The 19312-nt window shown below is 46.0% G+C and overlaps 1 protein-coding gene and 1 non-coding gene across 7 annotated transcripts in view; one reads left to right on the top strand and one right to left on the bottom strand.

The window, feature by feature from the left end:
* Positions 1–19312, bottom strand: part of CAPN6 (calpain 6) — a 64285-nt gene that overhangs the window by 26469 nt on the left and 18504 nt on the right. For all 6 annotated transcript variants that reach the window (XM_053273253.1, XM_053273247.1, XM_053273250.1 and 3 more), the window contains 3 exons: positions 5812–5943; positions 3635–3843; positions 2879–3071 (listed from right to left, as the gene is read on the bottom strand). In XM_053273253.1, coding sequence (XP_053129228.1) covers positions 2879–3071; positions 3635–3843; positions 5812–5943 — 534 coding nt within the window. The remainder of the gene's footprint in view (positions 1–2878; positions 3072–3634; positions 3844–5811; positions 5944–19312) is intronic.
* TRNAV-CAC (transfer RNA valine (anticodon CAC)) lies at positions 7505–7576 on the top strand. Its single transcript has one exon. It is a non-coding gene; the product is annotated as a tRNA-Val (tRNA).

Here is a 19312-nt window from a genome sequence, read left to right as displayed (position 1 = left end):
ACATGCAGATGCTCTTCCCCATCCCCTAAGGGGAATATCTTATGGTGCTCACACATGTAGTCTCCCATCCAAATGCAAACCAGGGTGAACCTTGCTTAGCAAAGGGGGCCATTCAGGCTTGCTACCACAAAACCAGCTTACCTCATCCAATTGTAGACCTGTAACAACTGGACTTTGCACCTGGGCTTGGGTCATTGTTCATTAGGGGGCAAATTGCCTTTATAGGATGAAATAAACACTCAGTTGTGACCAACATCCAGATTAATGCTCTGCTAGTTCAGGAGTTCCCAACCTGTGGTCCTCCCGATGTTGCTGAACTACAATCCCCATCACCCCCGCCACAATTTATTGTGGCTGACTGGGGAAGATGGGAGTTGTGGTTCATCAACATCTGGAGGTCTACTGGTTGGGAACCCCACCACTGGTTAGTTCCGCTATGTTGGGAACTTGCCCAATCTGTGGCATGAGACAGCGCTCAGTCCATGTATTTATGCTGCAGGGAATGACGTAATGCTATCCACTCTCCTTGTAGCACAAGTGGATTGAGACCAAAAGGGATTTTGCAGCTCTGAGCATCCGATCAGTGGCGTGCTCTTCCTGACTCATGCACTGTAAAAAGAGTTCTCCATTACTGCTTCTCTACCTTACTGAACTAAACTAATGACAACAGGTACAGCAACCAGCCTCAGAATTGATAATGAAGACATTGCAGTGGTGGAGAGCTTCTGCCTTTTAGGATCGACCATCAACAGTAAAGGATCCAGCAGTCAAGAAATATGCCGCAGACTAGCACTTGGTAGGGTTACAATGAAGGCCTTGGAAAGGATATTTAGATGCCGTGATGTGTCTGTACCTACAAAGATTAGAATTGTTCAGACAATAATTTTCCCCATGACACTCTATCAATGAGAAAGCTGGGCTTTGAAGAAGCAAGACAGAAAAAGCATTGACGCTTTTGAACTTTGGTGCTGGAGAAGACTTTTGAGGATACCATGGACAGCCAGGAAAACAAACCAATGGATCATAGAACAAATCAATCTAGAATTTTCACTTGAGGCACAAAGGACGAGGCTCAAACTATCATACTTCAGACACATTAAGTGAAAACCCAGCTCCCTTTTGAAGTCCATAATGCTGGGGGAAGTTGAAGGAAAAAGAAGAAGACAACGACCAGCAGCCAGGTGGATGGACTCGATGGAGACAGCAATGAATGCACCACTGAGAGACCTTCAAGGCCAAGTGGAAGACAGATCATCCTGGAGAGAATCTATGTGGTCACTAAGAATCGACACCGACTTGACGGCACTTAATCAATCAACCAATCAATCACCTTACTGAATTCACCAGCTGAAGTTATAGCAATACCTCTCATCTACAAAAGCCAAAACAACTCTTCTTCTGGAACATATCTAAGTTAGAGCACGGCCAGCACCCGAGGAGTATTTCCAGCACTACCTTCAGCAAGTGAGTATTTGCAGAACTGATTGCGTGCCTGAGAAATCAACATTGGATGACCGGAGGGGGGAAACCAGCAGCAGCAGTTTGGACTTGAAAATTCCACTTTAAGCTCTGAAATCGGACCCAAGAATTAGTCATCTCTTGCACCATTCCCAGAGGGCAGAACTTGGTGTTCCTGAAAAGGTCAGCAGCAGGGCAGGGGACCTGGCTTATTGCAGTGGTTTTCAACTTCTTGCCCCCAGGGGACTCTTTCTACATGCATTTATCTCTTGAGAAACCCCAGAGTGCTTGCTAGGGACCTCCAGCAGCTTAGAGGATTCTAGGATGCTTCCTAGGGTGCTTTCATGCAGAGCACCTAGCAGCGATTCTGAGCTTTGCTGGGGCTCCATCCAAGCTGACGGCATGTCTTAGGAAACACCCAACAGCCTCTGATGACGGCACATTGCGTAGGAAGAGAAGAATGCTCATCTACACTACACATTCTGCTTGAAACAGTTGTGGGTGGTAGTTTTTACCTCCAGATTAATTAGCAGAGCACTAAAGAATCTATCCACTCCAGTTACAGAATAGTTTGAAGAGTTTAGCGGTTGCAGCTATTTCGAGAAGACACATGGAAATTCTTGTAGAATTAAATACTAAGTATTTATTGGATAGGAAAGACCCTATACTAATCTATAGGCTACACCTAATGGCGCAGCGGAGAAATAACTTGACTAGCAAGCCAGAGGTTGCCGGTTCGAATCCCTGCTGGTATGTTTCTCAGACTATGGGAAACACCTATATCAGGCAGCAGCAATATAGGAAGATGCTGAAATGAATCATCTCATACTGGGTGGGAGATGGCATTGGTAAACCCCTCCTGTATTCTACGAAAGAAAACCACAGGGCTCTGTGGTCGCCAGGAGTCGACACCAACTAGATGGCACACTTTACTACCTTTAGGGAGAGAGAGAAGTTTCCACCTGCTCTCTAAGAGGAAAGGAAGGCCCTGCCCTAAATCATGTAGCATTGTCCCTGGAACTTCTCAGGGAGCTGGGGAACATATACCAATGAGCTAGTCTGGTGGCAGCAAGCATGAATTGTCCCCTTAGCTAAGTAGGGTCTGCCCCAGTTTGCATCTGAATGGAAGACAACATGTTTGAGCACTGGAAGATATTCCCCTTAGGGGATGGGGTCGCTCTGGGAAGGTTGCATTCAGATGGTCCCAGATTTCCTCCCTGGCAGCATCTCCAGGATGGGGCTGAGAGAGAGACTCCTACCTGCAACCTTGGAGAAGCTGCTGCCAGTCCGTGTAGGCTTACTGAGTTAGATGGACCAATGGTCTGATTGGGTAGAAGGCTGCTTCCCAGGTTCCTCTGTAATGCACGCTGTCAGGTTTCACCAATTTCACCCAGATCACAAAACCTATCTACATACATACCACAACGGAACAACTGATCAATCCGCCTCTTCGCTGTACTTTCAGCAAGTCCTCAAAGAGCTTCAGCTGCTTGGAAATATCCCTGGCGTAGGTGCCCCTGGTCATATCAATGGACTCCGCCACGGCTCCCGTGAAGTCAATGATGGCCTCTGCTGTGTTCCCGCCATCCAAGGCTTCATAACACCCTGCCAACCTAGAAATGGGACAAAGCAACAAAGATCTGTATACAAAGAGGCTGGGGTGGTGGTGGTGGAAACTTACTTCATTCCCTGCAAGAGGTCTTACTTTTGCCTATCTTCAGCGTGTTTGCACACAGGGTAAAAAGAAAAATTGCGGGAAATTAGGCCAGAAAGTGTTCTCTCCCAAGCAAGCTATTAGCAGTGAGTGAGTTTTCTGCCCATCTTTTAATTAACTTCTAGAATTCATCATTGTTTCAATGCATTAACTTTGTTTTTAATCTGTTTTATTGTAAGCTGTCCAGAGATGCGAGCTTGGGGTGGTATACAAATGTGCTAAATAAATTTAAAAAAATCTTTTGCTCCATCTCAGGATGTGTGAATCCATGGCCGCCATACCTGCCAACATTTCACGAATGAAAATAGAGACACTTGCATGCTTTTAGGGCCCATGACTATTCTATTTTCCCAAATTCACCCAAAGTCAGGAAGCATCCTGTACAGGACAGCTAGCAGGATCTCATCTGTTGTTATTGTGGTTGAAGTAACCAAGATTATGCCAGGCGAAGAAGCCACCTACTTGGCATATGCTTTCTCCAGAAGCGCACTCCAGAATTCATTGCGATCCTTAGAGGAGCAGAAGACCAACTCGCCGTTCACAGTGGGCAGTCGGTCATCAATGACTACGTCAATCCACTCTCCCAGGCACCAGAAATGGAAGTGAAATATCCCTCCATATCTCTCTGGCTTCTTTTGATTCCATTCTTGTTCCTTAAAATTTGGAATCACCTAGAGCACCAACAAAACGGAAAGAAAATGACCCAGGCAGCCAGAGGGAAAGCGTTAAGTGGTATGCAGGATCAAGGCATACTAAGACGTTATCAGTTAAAAGCAAAATTAAAAACTGACAGCCAGCTGACAGATCTGCAAAGAACCACAAGCAAGTTTTCTTTCATGTGCTCTTTTTGTGGGGGTGGGAGGGGGAAAGTGGCTGGCATCCAGCCTAAGTTACTCACTAATACTGAAGAGTTACTCTAAAGCTTATGCTGGTCTATGACCATAATAAAGATTGATTAATTGATACCCTAAAGCAGGGGCTTCCTACAGAGGGGTACTTGAATGGCTCCCAGCAGTACTCAGAGTCTGTTTCCCACCCCACGCTGAGCCCATTGTAGAAGACTTCTATTCTACATTTCCCCAGGCTAACTGAGCAAAGGGGCGCCTTTTAAAAGTGGTGATTCTCTTTATTGAGCAGGGGCAGAGCAACTGGCCCTATCCATCCCCAACACAGTATCCCTTTAGTGGCTGTTGCTGGTATCTACCTTATAGTCCACTCTTACTCCAAGGAGCCCAGAGCAGTGTACATTGTTAAGTTTCTCCTCACAACAACCCTGTGAAGTAGGTTAGGCTGAGAGAGAAGTGACTGGCCCAGAGTCACCCAGTGAGTTTCCTGGCTGAATAGGGATTTGAACTCAGGTCTCCCTGGTCCTAAGACAGCACTCTAACCACTACACCACGCTGGTTCTTTTAGATTGTGAGCCCTTTGGGGACAGGGAGCCATTTATTTTATTTATTTATTTCTATGTAAACCGCTTTGGGAACCTTGGCTGAAAAGTGGTATATAAATATTTGTCACATTCATACATACGGAATCTCAGCAGCCCCCTCCACTCAGCCTGATGAGAATTCTGAAAATTTGTTGTTCTAAAAATTAGCACCCACTGACATTAACAGGGCGGGTAAATTTGTCCCATTAATTTCAATACGATTGCTTATGAATATGGAAGAACATAAGAACAGCCCTGCTGGATCAGGCCCAAGGAGGCCCATCTAGTCCAGAATCCTGTTTCGCACAGCGGCCCATCAGATGCTGCTGAAAGCCACAGGCATAACTTAGCATGGATGCGAGCCATTGACTGTAGAAGCCTGACGCCCTTACTGCAACACACGTATGTGTGTGTGCACACATATCACACACACTTAAACATTACTGTTATGAGAAAGACGACTCCAGCCACTGGCTTGCATCCAGATGAAGTTACTCATAAGCAATCTTATTGAAATGAACGGGACAAGTTTACAAGAGGGAAGCTTCCTTAGGACTATCAACCTGCTTGTTAGAGCCTACTCATAAGCAAGGCAAAGGAGGCAGGTACTGGGCGTGTCAATCATATACATAGCAAGGGAAGAGGAAGGAAGAGGTTGGGCTCAGTGGTTCTCTCTGGTGAGGGAGAAAGGCAAGAGCTACAGAGGAGAAGGAACAGGGTGTGAGGTATGCCCTTCTCTTCAAGGTTTTCCCTTTTGCCATCCCCACAGCCATAAAAAATCTTAAACACTGGAATTCTTCCCATTCAAAGAGATACATCCTAGAAGAGACAACAGGGTAGATGGTTGAAGCCAACAACCCAATAAAACCCAAAACAAATATACCAGTCTTGTTAGTCTTTATTCACAGGAAATGGATTAGTCTCTGGAGCACCATAAGACCCTTTGTTGTTTTCGCTCCACATTTGGAAGGACACTTACAATCAGTCAGATGTGTACATAAAATTGCTGGCGGAATCCCTCTCATGAAAAGACTACTTTGTTTCCCTCCCAAGATCAAAAGGGACTTGGGATGCCAGGTCACATGGGATCTGACTTTATTACTGACGGAAGCCAACAATATCCCAGAGAGCTCAGCTGTAGGGCTCTCAGCACAGAATCTGAGAACGAAACACAAAGAGGACTGTCTGTTGCTCAGGAGCAGAGTACTACCTTTTGCCAGAGATTCTCCCGGAGAGCCAGGCAGGAACAGGCGGCCACAAACCAGCAGTTTCCCAGCTTCCCCTGGTGCAAATCGTGGGAACTGATTCCATTTACAAACAAGCGGGGATCTTCACAAAGTTCCTTGAAGAATTAAAAACAAAACAAACACACACACAATCTTACAAGATCCAAAGGATTCCAGATGACAAGCTGTTGACCTCCTCATTGGAATGAGGGCAACAGTTCCTGCAGGATTTTAATTGAAAAATGCAGCCCTCTTGCCTAAGACGGGGTAGAATTATGGAAGTAATTACATAGCTCATTGGTCTTTACTTTATTTAAATTCAGTCATTTGACCAGCATAAACAGATGATAAGAACAACAACACAAAAAGATGAAAATACATTGTTACCAGGCAATCCCACCAATTCCACCAGACACCAAAGCACTCCGAAAGCTCGTCTCTCCTCCACCAGCAGAAGATAGGGTTCACCATGACTGAAGAACCAAGGGTGGGCTTCAGGTTTGAGGAAGTCATCAATGTATCCCCTGTAGGTCCCGTCCAACCTGGGTGTCCCGCAAGACACATAGGAAGTAGATTCTCACCATAGAAAACTTGGTAGGACAAGTGTCCTATAAAGCTTTGGGAGCGGTGTACACTCCCGATTTTCAATTGTGTGTGGGCAAACAACTAGATTGAAGGAGGGAGAGTGATCATGAGTGAGAGAGGAGCTGGGGAGGACACGGTTCTCCTAGCCAGTCAGAGAGGCAGAACATCTTCTTTGCTTGCTAAAGGTCCCATGTTTCATCCCCTGGCAGCCTCTCCAGGTAGGGCTGGGAAGGATTCCTGCCTGAAACATTGGAGAGTTGCTGCCAGTCAGTTTTAAACCCAGCATCCTCTTCAGCTCCTGTCTCGCAGATGATCACTCCTCATCCTCCTCTCTAGTTGTTTGCTCGCATACAGTCGAGAACTAGGAGCACATGCTGCTCATAAAACAGGGCTGGATGCTTGTCCTCCCCAGTTTTTGATGGAACCTGCCTAGGGTGCTGGTTGTGTCAATGGGGGGGGGGGCGGTCACATTCTTTTTGCTAGGGTAGAAGCTCCCTCTCACTCAGTGCCACCTTCCGTTCGCCTCTCCCATCATTTCTGCAGGTGATGACGGAGCCCCATCAACTCCACCTCCTCCTCGTCCAGGGGCTCTTCCTCCTCCAAATGGCAGCTTTACTCCAATGGCTCATGCATCATTGCAGAGGCTTCTTGGAGAAAGCTCTAATTTGCAGAGAGGATGGGATAGAGGAGGTAATGACAGTACAAGAGTAGTGGGTAGAGGTGGGTTATGGATCGACAGTCGCTTATGGATGCTGACCTCGGACACTGGCCTGGGAAGAATCCTGGCAACACTTCCAGAGCAAATGGAGCATGGCGAGTCATTATGGACAATGCACACCTGGACTGCATGCACAGAATGAATGGCTTCTCCATCCAGTTTAGGGGAGAAGGAAGTTCCATGTGCGCAACATGCTGAACTGAACAGCGCCCTCTGTTGACATGAATGGGGAAGTACAGAAACTACAGGAGTATCCTGGAGAGCAAATGAATCTTTGTACTGAGGGGAGGATGTTTGGGGAGCAGAGCTGGTCTTGTAGTAGTGAGCATGTACTGTCCCCTTTGCTAAGCAGGGTCCACCTTGGCTTAGGGGCTGGGGCCATAGCTCAGTGGCAGAGCATCTGCTTCACGTGCAGAAGATCCCAAGTTCAGTCCTTGGTGGCATCTCCAGGTAGGGCTGGGAGAGACTCCTGCCTGTAGACAATATGGAGCTAGAATGGTCTGACTCTGTATAAGGCAGCTTCCTATTAGGGATGTGAAAACAGGTTCGATGTCAGACCTGTTTGACATCAAACCTGTTCGGTTCAACACTGTCCGATATTGAACAGAACCCCGCTGGTTCGTTTTGTTATTGAACTGAACCCCCCAGCCGAACTGGGCAATTTGGCACATAATGGAGGCTGGTGGGGGAGGGCAAACCTCCAGAGCACACACACACACACACACACACACACACACACACACACACACACACACACCCTGCAGCCTTGGAGAAGGCCCCTGGAGGGAGTGAATGAAATTTTTTGTTGTTGTTGTGAACCCCAGCAAACCGAACAAGGGGTGGGTGGGTGAGGGGGTGCACAAATGAACTGGCCCGGTCTGATTCGGGTCCAGTTCGGACTCAAACCAAATCAGGCCAGCCGGTTTTGTGCGCACTCCTACTTCCTATGTTCCTCGGATCAGAACTTAAGGTCTACTCACACTGTAGATCTCTGTGATCCGCCTATGTTGGAATGTGTTCCTAATCCACCTTGGAAGTATGACAACATTCTGATTTCTTTAAATCTCCAGACGACTTTTGTTGTTTTCCAACTTCCTTTCCTTTTGAAATGTTTTATAGCTTCAGATACTAAATGGGTGGCTCAGCCATTTCAAGAACCTTTTGGATGGGGGGGGGGGGCGGGCGTGGGAGGATGCAGGGAATGACAACTTGGTTTGGGAAGCCAAAACCAGCATCAATTAAGCACACTCACATCTGACTGGGTCTAGTGACTGGGTCGTTTAGTGGTGTCTCCTGGCCCGAAGGATAACGCTGAGTCGCTGTGTGAACAGGCACTCCGTCTGCCTTCCAGCATCACCCTGAGTCGGAGGACCCCAGAGATCAGTATGGCAGACAGCGTTTCATGTGGATGTTCTTAGCACTCACTGGCCAGAAGGGTCCAAAACAAACACCAGGATGACATCAAGAGCACAGAAAGCCCGACCACATTGCCCTTTTCCATCACCACTGCATAATGTGTTGCACGATTTTTAAAGAGCAGGCTTGAAGAATTACAACTGAAGAATGTATCCTATTCTAACTGAATTCTATGTATTTGCATATTTATGTGCCCTAAGAATGCAGCAAACAATTTATTTTCTTGCTACTGGACAGTCAAAGAGCAGAGTCTGTGTTAAAGGGGGGCAGTGGGTAAGGGTCTTGGTTTGGGTAAAATGTCAAGCTCTCATGTTTCTTCAAGGGATGTGCACGGAACCAGCAGGGCTGGTTTGAATATGAACCTTGGAGAAGCTGCTGCCAGTTAGTGAAGAGGAGAGCTGGTCTGGTGGCAGCAAGCATGACTTGTCCCCTTAGCTAAGCAGGGCCTGCCCTGGTTGCAGATGAATGGGAGACAGAAGTGTGAGCACTGGAAGAGATTCCCCTCAGGGGATGGAGCCACTCTGGGAAGAGCAGAAGGTTCCCAGTTCCTTCCTTGGCAGCAACTCCAAGATCGGGCTGAGAGAGATTCTTGCCTGTAACCTGGGAGAAGCCACTGCCAGTCTGTGAAGACAATACTGAGCTAGATGGACCAAGGGACTGACTTGGTATAAGGCAGTTTCCTAAATTCTTAACCCAGACCAGCAGTTTAAGAATGGGAGCTGGGAAACTCCATCAGAGCAGACCCAACATTAGTAGTGACATTACAATCATAAAACTGGAAGGGGTCTTAGAGGCTATATAGTCCAACCCCCCTGCTTAATGCAAGAAGTCCAGAGCTAAAGCTTCCCCAACAGATGGCTCTACAGTCTCTGCTTGAAGACCTGCAGAGAGGGATAGGCCACCCTTCTCCACCCCCACACCATAACTGGTAATTATCTATTATAATCCAAAAACAATGATTCAGATAGAGTCAGAAGTTAAGCAGGAAGCTAGAGGTGTCATTCATCGGTTTGTCTTCTTTTTCAGCACAATAGCAGCTGTGGGGTGGAGGGCAATCAACACCAAGATCACAGCCTATGGGGAGGGGGTATTTATTTAACCCCTTCTCTCCTGCTGCTATTTTGCTGGTGGGGAGGGGGACGGGAAGAGAGAGAAAGAGACCGGAGGATTAGTTAATTTTCTAGCATTGTGCCTGATCAGCCTTTGACTCTAATGGAATCATTATCTTCAGACGATAAAAAAATCCATATCAGAACAGTCCTTTGGGGACTTCACAACTCTCCTGCAAATCATACCATAATCTGCTTTACTGATCTTCATTAAAAGGAAGAGAGACATTCTTTCAAAAGCAATAAACACACCACTGCCTTGCCTGCCCGAAAGAATTTAAGACCCATTATACACAATGTTATCAGCGAGCGACAATGACGCTCATAAAAAGCAATACATTTTTTCATGTACTCGAGAAGAGAGAGACCCCTGCTATAGAAATCTGCTGGCTGCTGGGCCATCTTCACTCTGAAATAGTTACAAAAAGCATAGCTCTGGAAATCAATCTGACCATTTTATGATGTCTGGATGGGACAAAAGTGAAATAGGAAAGGAAGAGGGAAAGAGAACAAGGGTATATCCATATGTGGCTTTTAAACTTGTTTTACTGTTTCTTTTAGAACTTTATATAGAATGGTTGCATTCTCCCTTTTCACTTCTGTACATGGTCCCAATGGCACCACCTACCATATACAAGGTTCAGGCATACGTGCATGAACAAATGTTTCTTCCCTATAACAACGATTTATATACTGCTTTTCAACAAAAGTTTCCAGAGTAATTTACATAGAGAAATAGTAAATAAATAAGGATGGCTTCCTGTCCCCAAAGGGCTCACAATCTAAAAAGAAACATAAGATAGACACCAGCAACAGTCACTAGAGGTACTGTGCTGGGGATGGATAGAGTGGTAATAGTTGCATATAGTTCAGGGCCACTAGGTGGCACTGCATGGGGAGAGGGGGGAGGTTTGGAAAGGGAAGATTAATGTTAGTTTCTGTTTCAGTACAACATGGTGTCCGGGCTTTGTTATCTCCACATATAGGACCAGTTACTCTCCCCCTGCTAAATGAAGAGAATCACCATGTTTAAAAGGTGCCTCATAAGAAACATAAGAAACATAAGAACAGCCCTGCTGGATCAGGCCCAAGGCCCATCTAGTCCAGCATCCTGTTTCGCACAGTGGCCCACCAGATGACATTGGGAGCCTACAGTCAGGAGTTGAGGGCATGCCCTCTCACCTGCCATTACTCCCCTGCAACTGGTACTCAGAGGCACCCTGCCCTTGAGGCAGGAGGTGGCCCACAGCCTTCCGACTAGTAGCCATTGATAGACCTCTGCTCCATGAAGTCATCCAAACCCCTCTTAAAGCCATCCAGGTTGTTGGCTGTCACCACATCCTGTGGCAGAGAGTTCCACAAGTGGATCACGCGTTGTGTGAAAAAGTACTTCCGTTTGTTGGTCCTAGACCTTCTGGCAATCAATTTCATGGAGTGACCCCTGGTTCTAGTGTTGTGTGTGAGAGAAAAGAATCTCTCTCTCTCCACTTTCTCCACACCATGCATGATTTTATAGACCTCTATCATGTCTCCCCGCAGTCGTCTTTTTTCTAAACTAAAAAGCCCCAGGTGTTGTAGTCTTGCCTCATAGGAAAGGTGCTCTAGTCCCCTGATCATCTTGGTTGCCCTTTTCTGTACCTTCTCCAGTTCAACAATGTCCTTTTTAAGATGTGGTGACCAGAACTGTACGCAGTACTCCAAGTGTGGTCGCACCACAGTTTTGTATAAGGGCATTATAATGTTAGCCGTTTTATTTTCAATCCCCTTCCTAATGATCCCTAGCATGGAATTTGCCTTTTTCACAGCTGCCGCACATTGAGTCGACACTTTCAACGAGCTGTCAACCACAACCCCAAGATCCCTCTCCTGGTCCGTCACCGACAGCTCGGATCCCATCAGCATATACTTGAAGTTGGGGTTTTTGCCCTCTTTGCCCTGTTAGCTGGGGTTTACGAAGAATTATCTGTTTACAAATAATTGTGTTGCTTTCCACCATCATTCATATACTATGAATATAACAATGGTGAAAAACAGCACAAGGGATGTCCAGTTAGCTAACCACACTGTGGGGGTGGCTGGCTCTAATTCTTGAGACCGGAAGACAACACATCCTATTGTACAGCTCATTAAACCAAAGAGCAAAACCTGTGAGGAGCGGGAAGCAAGGGACTATTTCCATTTCTAAAGGGCAGCCAAGTAGCCCAAGAGACCTACAACCATACATAATAGCTTCCAGCTGTCCTGGCGTATTTGCAACTCATTTTTCATTGCAGGCCGTTTGTCAGGGCAACAGCAGTTCATAAACTCACTGCAAAATATCAGCTGCAGTGTGCCAAATACTGGATGGAAAACTTGAGTCCCAAAGCTTTGCAATTGTCTGTTCCTCCACACTGTAGTTGGGACACCCAGCAGCCCAAATGAAGAGATGCTGCAGTGTTCCCCCCCTCCACGGTTGGGTCAGCTCCTCAAATGTCTACGAGCAAGAAAAACTGATCACGGTGTTTGTTTCTGCTGTGTTCTTGGGGGATGTAAGCTGGTAAATATGGTGAACACCAGTTATATTCATGAGCTGTGATCCTTCCAGCTTCCTCTTTATCAACTGTACAGCCAAGCTGATTATGCAATGGTCAATGGAAACAAGGAGACATCAGGCATTCTTTTGTTTTGATGTCATCCAATACTTTGTTTGGATCATTATCCATGACCCCTAAACACATCCACACGGAAAGCTGTCTGCCATGCTGACCTCAGAGACTCTCCGAGTTCCTGTTGTGTCTGTCAGCAAGGGCTGTGCAAAGCTCCAAGGGCCTAACTGGCTTCGGTCTCCTTCAGTCCTAAGCGAAACATCACTTGGCTGGGTCAAAAGTTAGGCTGAAGCCAAGCAAGCCAAGCTGGAACCCCTGCCCTCTGCTGCAGCCTTAGAAAAGACTACATTTCCTAGGGGCACCTGTACCTTTCCCACAACTCCAAGGCTGTGTGTGTGTGTGTGTGTGTGTGTGTGTATGCAAAGTTTCATCAGTACATGAGTATCAGGAAAGGCTTGCAGGGGAAAAAGCTGTAATACACACCCCAAACCAGGAGGTTTCAACCAACTCCTTCAGTCCAAAACCTTCCCACTTTTTAATAGAGTTTATCCCCCCCTCTCCCAGTGTGGGTGAAATTCTAGGGAGACTCTCCTTCTTTACCAATGGAAACATACAGAAAACCTTCCACGTGCAGATGAAGCTTGGATGGCTTTAAAAGGGGCTTAGATTCATGGATGGCAGGTCTATCAATGGCTACTAGTCTGGTGGCTGTGGGCCACTTCTAGCCTCAGAGGGACGATGCCTCTCAATACCAGTTGCGGGGGAGCAACAGCAGGAGAGAGGGCATGCACATACCTCTTGCCTGTGGGCTCCCCAGAGGCATCTGGTGGGCCACTGTGTGAAACAGGATGCTGGAATAAATGGTGTCTCCTAGGAACTACCCATGGGGAACAACGGGGTGTTCCAAGCTTCCCATTGTTCCCTAAGGCCGAATCACTTGAATCGTTTTGTGGCGGATTCATTGAAGCTGCTGGCTTAGATGGTGTTACGACGAATCATTTTGACAATTTTGCGATTCATTTCAAGCTCGAAATGAATCACCAAATCTGTTTCATGCACATCCCTAGAGAGACGTCCATCCAGAAATGCTGTTTTTGGAAGCAGCCTTGTCTGACTTCTACCATGTAGCTCTGCCCTTAGGCACTCACTGTGTATTTACAGCTTAGGTGAGTAGCAGAAGGAAAAAGGTTGCTAAGAGACATAACTGACCTCAGCAATAGCAAGGAGACAGGAAGACGGAAAGCCGTAACGTATGTTTATCTTGCAAGCTTTACAACTGACGAGAACAAATTTAAGGTGCCCCAATGCTCGCTGAATGCCTTGCTGGAACCATAAAAGTGTACTACATACCATCATAAACCACATGCCATTTAATTTCTGGTATTCAAAGCAATTTTTACAATGCCTCCGATACAAGAAAATTTTGGAAGGTTTTGCCAATTCTGAAGGAAGGAACCTCCTAGGGGCCTTTCTCCTAGACTTCCTCAGAAAACGTACTATGGAAAACTCACCAGAAGAGAGCTGGTCTTGTGGCAGCAAGCATAACTTGTCCCCTTAGCTAAGCAGGGTCTGCCCTGGTTGTATATGCAGAGTAATATCCCTTGCAGATTTCAGCTGATCTGGTACTGACCTCTCTCTCCACCCCAGTTTTTCCGGCCACATAGTCTTGGACAGGAAGAGAAAACTGGCCTGGAAGGTTTGGCCTAATCCAAAGAGACAGTTTTTTCTAAGGGGAACCTGGCCCATTTTCTGAATATGTTTGAAAATGTCAAGCAAGCTTCAACAACAAGGTAAGTAAACTAACAACATTATTTGAGTTGTGGTAAACTAACTTTACCTTCAATAATAAGTCAATATTTAGTATTTCATAAGTAGCAAAATCCTTACTTCCCTTATGTTCTTTGCCACCCTAATGCTCACCCAAACTAGATTTAGTGATTTGATCATTTCTCTCCTGGTTAAAACCACATTGTTTTGTTTTGTTTATTCACGATCCTGGCTTTCTACACTAACTGTAGCTCAAACATTCCTTCTGTATACATGTAAAAGCAGTCAGGGGCAGAAGATATTGCCAGAAATAAGCATTGATTCTGTTTAGCTGGCAATAACTCAAATTATAGTCTTGTCAGAACAGCCTCCCTGTTATGCTATTATCTGGTTTGAAGTTCAACCAGTTTAGACTTTACTGATGAACTGAGAGATTCCTGGAAAAACCTTGATCCTTAAGCCAATGCCCCCAAAATAAGTTTCATATATTGATGATGAATAGGGTGCTTCAAGGACTGTTCAGCCTCGTATTTCTCTCTCCCCTCATTCTGGCCTTTCCCCTTGAGAAGCAATTATGACCCTGTGAGTTGCTGACTTTTTAAATAGAGGAAATATAAGTCTCACGGGAGCTAGATTTTAATGGGGCTAGGATGCCATTCTGTATCAGCTCGACACCAGCAGCGAGTCAGAGATTATGACATTGGAAATGGTGGTCATAATTCATAGCAAACATAGAGCTGAGGTGCAGGAGGGAGGCTTTCTGCTCTAGTCTTTGCCTTCCTTTCCCAACCATCAATGGTCTCTGGATCCGTGGGTGTTAGTCTAGATGGAGATGTGGACAGTGAGGAGCGGAAGAGGTGATCAGAGAAACAGCAGACGAAAAGCAGTGGTGGTACTGGTACTTGCCCTCCACTCCAGGGTCTCAGCAGGCATACAAAGCTCTTTGCTTTCTAAGTGGAACTAGCACATTGTCGTTTGCTACATAACTCAATATCAGACTACAATTAGCATGCTTCCTGCCTTTTGTTACGAGGAGCATCCTCCACCCTCTGTGGCGGACCATCGAGACAGCTCCTCTGGGCGAAGATATAGTAACCACATGAGGTCCAAGGTCTGTGGGGTTAGGAAACTATTCTTTAATTCTCACAAGAGAACGCGACCGATTATGGCAAGTCTCTAAGTGGGGTGTGTGGCCGTTGAGGTAGGTGTGGCTATGGGGTGTGACTGTCGGGGTGGGTGTGGCTATGGGAACGATCACGCAGAGCGTCTGCACTTCAGAATTTACAGCTACACCACTGTGAAAAATAGGAAATTTTCCTAAGCAGCTGATATGAGTGGACTGAACCCATCGCACCAAAATATACCTCCCAGTCGTAAAATTATCCCTTCGCTAGATTCTAGAATACATATACGGCGTTATGACTCAGTTAGCTTAACTTCAGTGATGAGATCTTTTTCCACGATGGTTTGCACAGAAATGCATCCTTTGAACTCACTGAGGCTGTTCTCACAAGAGATACTGAGCTAGCCTGCTAGTATGGAGCCCTGGGATCAGCATGGATCCCAGCACTCCTGTCTGGCTTAATCACGCTCCCAAGCCCGGCTCTTAGCCAAGGTTAAGGGAACAAGCATTCCCTTAACCCAGCTGCCGGGATCCTGTGTCTTCTTGGACTGTACGCAGCTCAAAGAAACAGGCACCTAGAGTGCCTGTCTGATGGAGAATCCTATCAGTGGCACCACACTTGTGGAGCAATGCATTGTGGGAGAGCGGGCTTGTGGTAGCAAGCATGATGTGTCCCCTTAGCTAAGCAGGGTCTTTCCTGGTTGCATATGAATGGGAGACTCAATGTGTGAGCACTGCAAGCTATTCGCCTCAGGGGATGGAGCTGCTCTGGGAAGAGCAGAAGGTTCCAAGTTCCCTCCCTGGCAGCATCTCCAAGAGAGGGATGAGAGAGACTCCTGCCTGCAGCCTTGGCGAAGCCGCTGCCAGTCTGGGTAGACAACCCTGAGCTAGACGGACCAATGGTCTGACTCTGTATATGGCAGCTTCCTAGGATATCCAGAGGCTGGGATGATGTGTCCTGGCCTCTGGAGCCATTTCTGCTTGTCTGTGGAGAATGTTTCTGCTTGTCTGAGTTTGAGCAGCCTTCCTGCCCCCACTGTATTTTATTTTTTTCACTTATAACCCGCTTTTCCTCTGAGGAGCTCAGAGAGGTGTATCTTAGACAAACACAATTCAGTTCTGACCCATGTTTAGCGCAGGCTTTAACAGGTTTCTCCTGGAAATTCAAATTCCTTTTACAGGGTTATGTTGAAATGGACACACTTCCTAGAACTGGCTTTTTTTTTTTTTAAACACATTTTCAATTAAAAAGAAAATGTTTGCTTTTCACCCACCCTGTCACTAATGAGTTCTACTTCCTGGTGGTCTTTGTTAGACAATGACACAGAACAGAAGAACGGCTGCAGACAGTCAAGTGAAGCCTGAGAATATCTCCCGCAGAGCATACGAAGTCTAAATTGACAGCATCTGTTGCAAACCACATTGCTTACGTCCAACATGCAGGGACACATTTTGAAGCCATTAAGTCATGCTTTGCTTCAACCCTCCTCTCACAGCAGATCTACCAGTTGATTCACTGAGCTGAAATGCTACCCTTTCATTCACTACTTTGTGAACAAAAATGAAAAGTTTGGGGGCATTTCTGTGAGTTCGGACGCAAGGACACAGATGGGGGTGAACTTACCAGGAGCCATGAGAGTCCTCTCACTGTCTGGGACATGCTATCCTCCACAAGACTCCACGGTGAGGTTAGGAAGTGTTGCCCCTCTGATCCAATTGCTCTGCCACAATGCCACACAACAGTGTGGCATCATCGTAGGAAGCTGCCGTACACTGAGTCAGACCGTAGCTCCACCTAGCTTAGTATTGTCTACACAGACTGGCAGCTGCTTTTCCAAGGTTGCAGGCAGGAATCTCTCTCAGCCCTCTCTTGGAGATGCTGCCAGGGAGGGAACTCGGAAGCTTCTGCTCTTCCCAGAGCGGCTCCATCCCCTGGAGGAAATATCTTACAGGGCTCACACTTCTCGTCTCCCATTCATATGTAACCAGGGCAGACCCTGCTTAGCTAAGGGGACAAGTCATGCTTGCTACCACAAGACCAGTTCTCCTCCTGAGGGCATAGCTTCTTGCCCTCATGTCAGAGACCTGTGGGGTAAAAATGGCACCCACCAGCATTTGGGCTCATGGGATCCCGGTTTCTGCCATCTGGATTACACAACAGCTAGAGGTGGTAAAGAGGGGATGGGTGAGCGCCCGTGAAATATGTCCAATAATTCTTTCCAATATGCCAGATGCATTTTGGCTGTATCCCAACCTTCTTCTGTGGCACTGATTCAAAAATTCTTCCGTACAGTTGTGAATATGTCATGTTTAACTCTTGTAGCTCAAAATGAAGACATCCTATCCTGGCAATAGGTTTCAATATTTCTCTGAAACATATTTTCATATAGATTTTTGGAGATATATCTATGGAGGTCTATTGTAAAGTGTGCCATAGAGTCAGTGTTGACTCCTGGCGACCACAGAGCCACGTGGTTGTCTTTGGTAGAATACAGAAGGGACAGGGGCATATCTAGGGTAGGGTAGGCAGGGCACGTGCCCCAGGCACCACTTGAAGAGGGGCACAATTTCTTAAAATTAAATAAAAAATAAAAAATGGTCACCAAAAACAAAATGGCCACCGTGCATGCTCAAATGGCCTCTGTGAGGCCCTAGGATATGCCAGGCCTCGCAGAGGCCATTTGAGCATGTGCAGTGGCCATTTTGTTTTCAGCGGCCATTTAAAAAAAAAACCAATTATTTTTAAAAATGGCCACTGCACATGCTCAAATGGTCCCTGTGAGGCCCCAGAGGCCTGCGGAGGGAGGGGTAACCTTTGCAGACACCCCCCCCCACGGGCTATAGGAAGTGCCCCGAAGGGGCTACAGGTAAAAAATATTTTTAAATTTAATATAAGTCACTGTACACATATTCAGTTTGGCACTATGTACAGAGAATCAGGGCTTGTGAATACTGAGCTGAAGCTTATGATCTAGGATTGTATTCATTTGTTCTTACTTTGCTTCTTGTGATAAGTGTGTGTGTGTTATGTATGTTTGTATGTATGTATGTATGTATGTATGTATTTGTTTGTTTCGGCCCAAGGCCAGCATAAATACAAGAAAAAGAAGGGAAACAACAACAAAAACTTGTGATAAGTGAGTTAAATGTAATGTCTTGATAATATGGCTATTAATGGTGAGTTTGTCTTTGAATCAGTGTGAAATCCTTAGTATTAAGCCCCACTGGGAGTTTCTTGCTCTCTTTCTCTCATTTGAACTGTCTTTCTGAAATACTAGAATATATTCCAAGCAGTGACACAGTTTACTCTGCATATCCTTTAATTATTTTCAGAGTATCTGGGAAAAGTCAAATTCTCCATTTATTTTTAAAACTTATGTAATAGTGATACTACAGTGCATAGTAGAGAATTAGATAGGCACTTCTGTTTAATTTTCCAAGTACACCTCCACATAGTATTTGGGTATTTCATGAGCTCCAGCATACTGAAATTTGTAGTTTTCCTGCATTTTTTGGTCTGGCTACATCCACTGCTAAATAGTTTTTGAAATTTTAAAAGATTAGCGAGCTTGACTTGTATTTTTGAGCTGATATTATAGTAAAGTTATCTGAAAGATGGGTGTCAGGTGTTTGGACAGGGGGCGCAATTTCAGTGCTTGCCCTAGGCGCTATTTCCCCTAGATACGCCTCTGAGAAGGGATTTACCATTGCCTCCTCCTGCACGGTATGAGATTATGCCTTTCATCATCTTCCTGTATCGCTGCTGCCTGATATAGTAGCAGCGGGGATTTGAACTGGCAACCTCTGGCTTGCTTGTCAAGTCATTTCCCTGCTGTGCCATCAGGGGGTTATGGCCATATTGACTTCTAATGCACTGACTGGGAATCATAGAAGAAAGATCCTCTGGACTCTTTTAGAGACTATTTCCAGAGGAAAGATCATCCGGACTCAGTTAGTCCCCTGCTAACTGAGCAAAGCGGCACTTTTTTAAAGTAGTGATTCTTGTTATTGAGCAGGGGGAGAGCAACTGGCCCTATCCATCCCCAGCACAGCATCCCTCCAGTGGCTGTTGCTGGGGTCTATCTTGTGTTTCTTTTTTTAAATTGTGAGCAGACAGGCAGCCATTTTTATTTATTTTTATTTCTCTATGTAAACTGCTGTGGGAACTTTTGTTGAAAAGTG

The sequence above is a fragment of the Hemicordylus capensis genome, chromosome 11, assembly GCF_027244095.1.
Source record: "Hemicordylus capensis ecotype Gifberg chromosome 11, rHemCap1.1.pri, whole genome shotgun sequence".
In the NCBI taxonomy this organism is placed as follows: domain Eukaryota; kingdom Metazoa; phylum Chordata; class Lepidosauria; order Squamata; family Cordylidae; genus Hemicordylus; species Hemicordylus capensis.
This window is presented reverse-complemented; position numbering and strand designations above follow the sequence as displayed.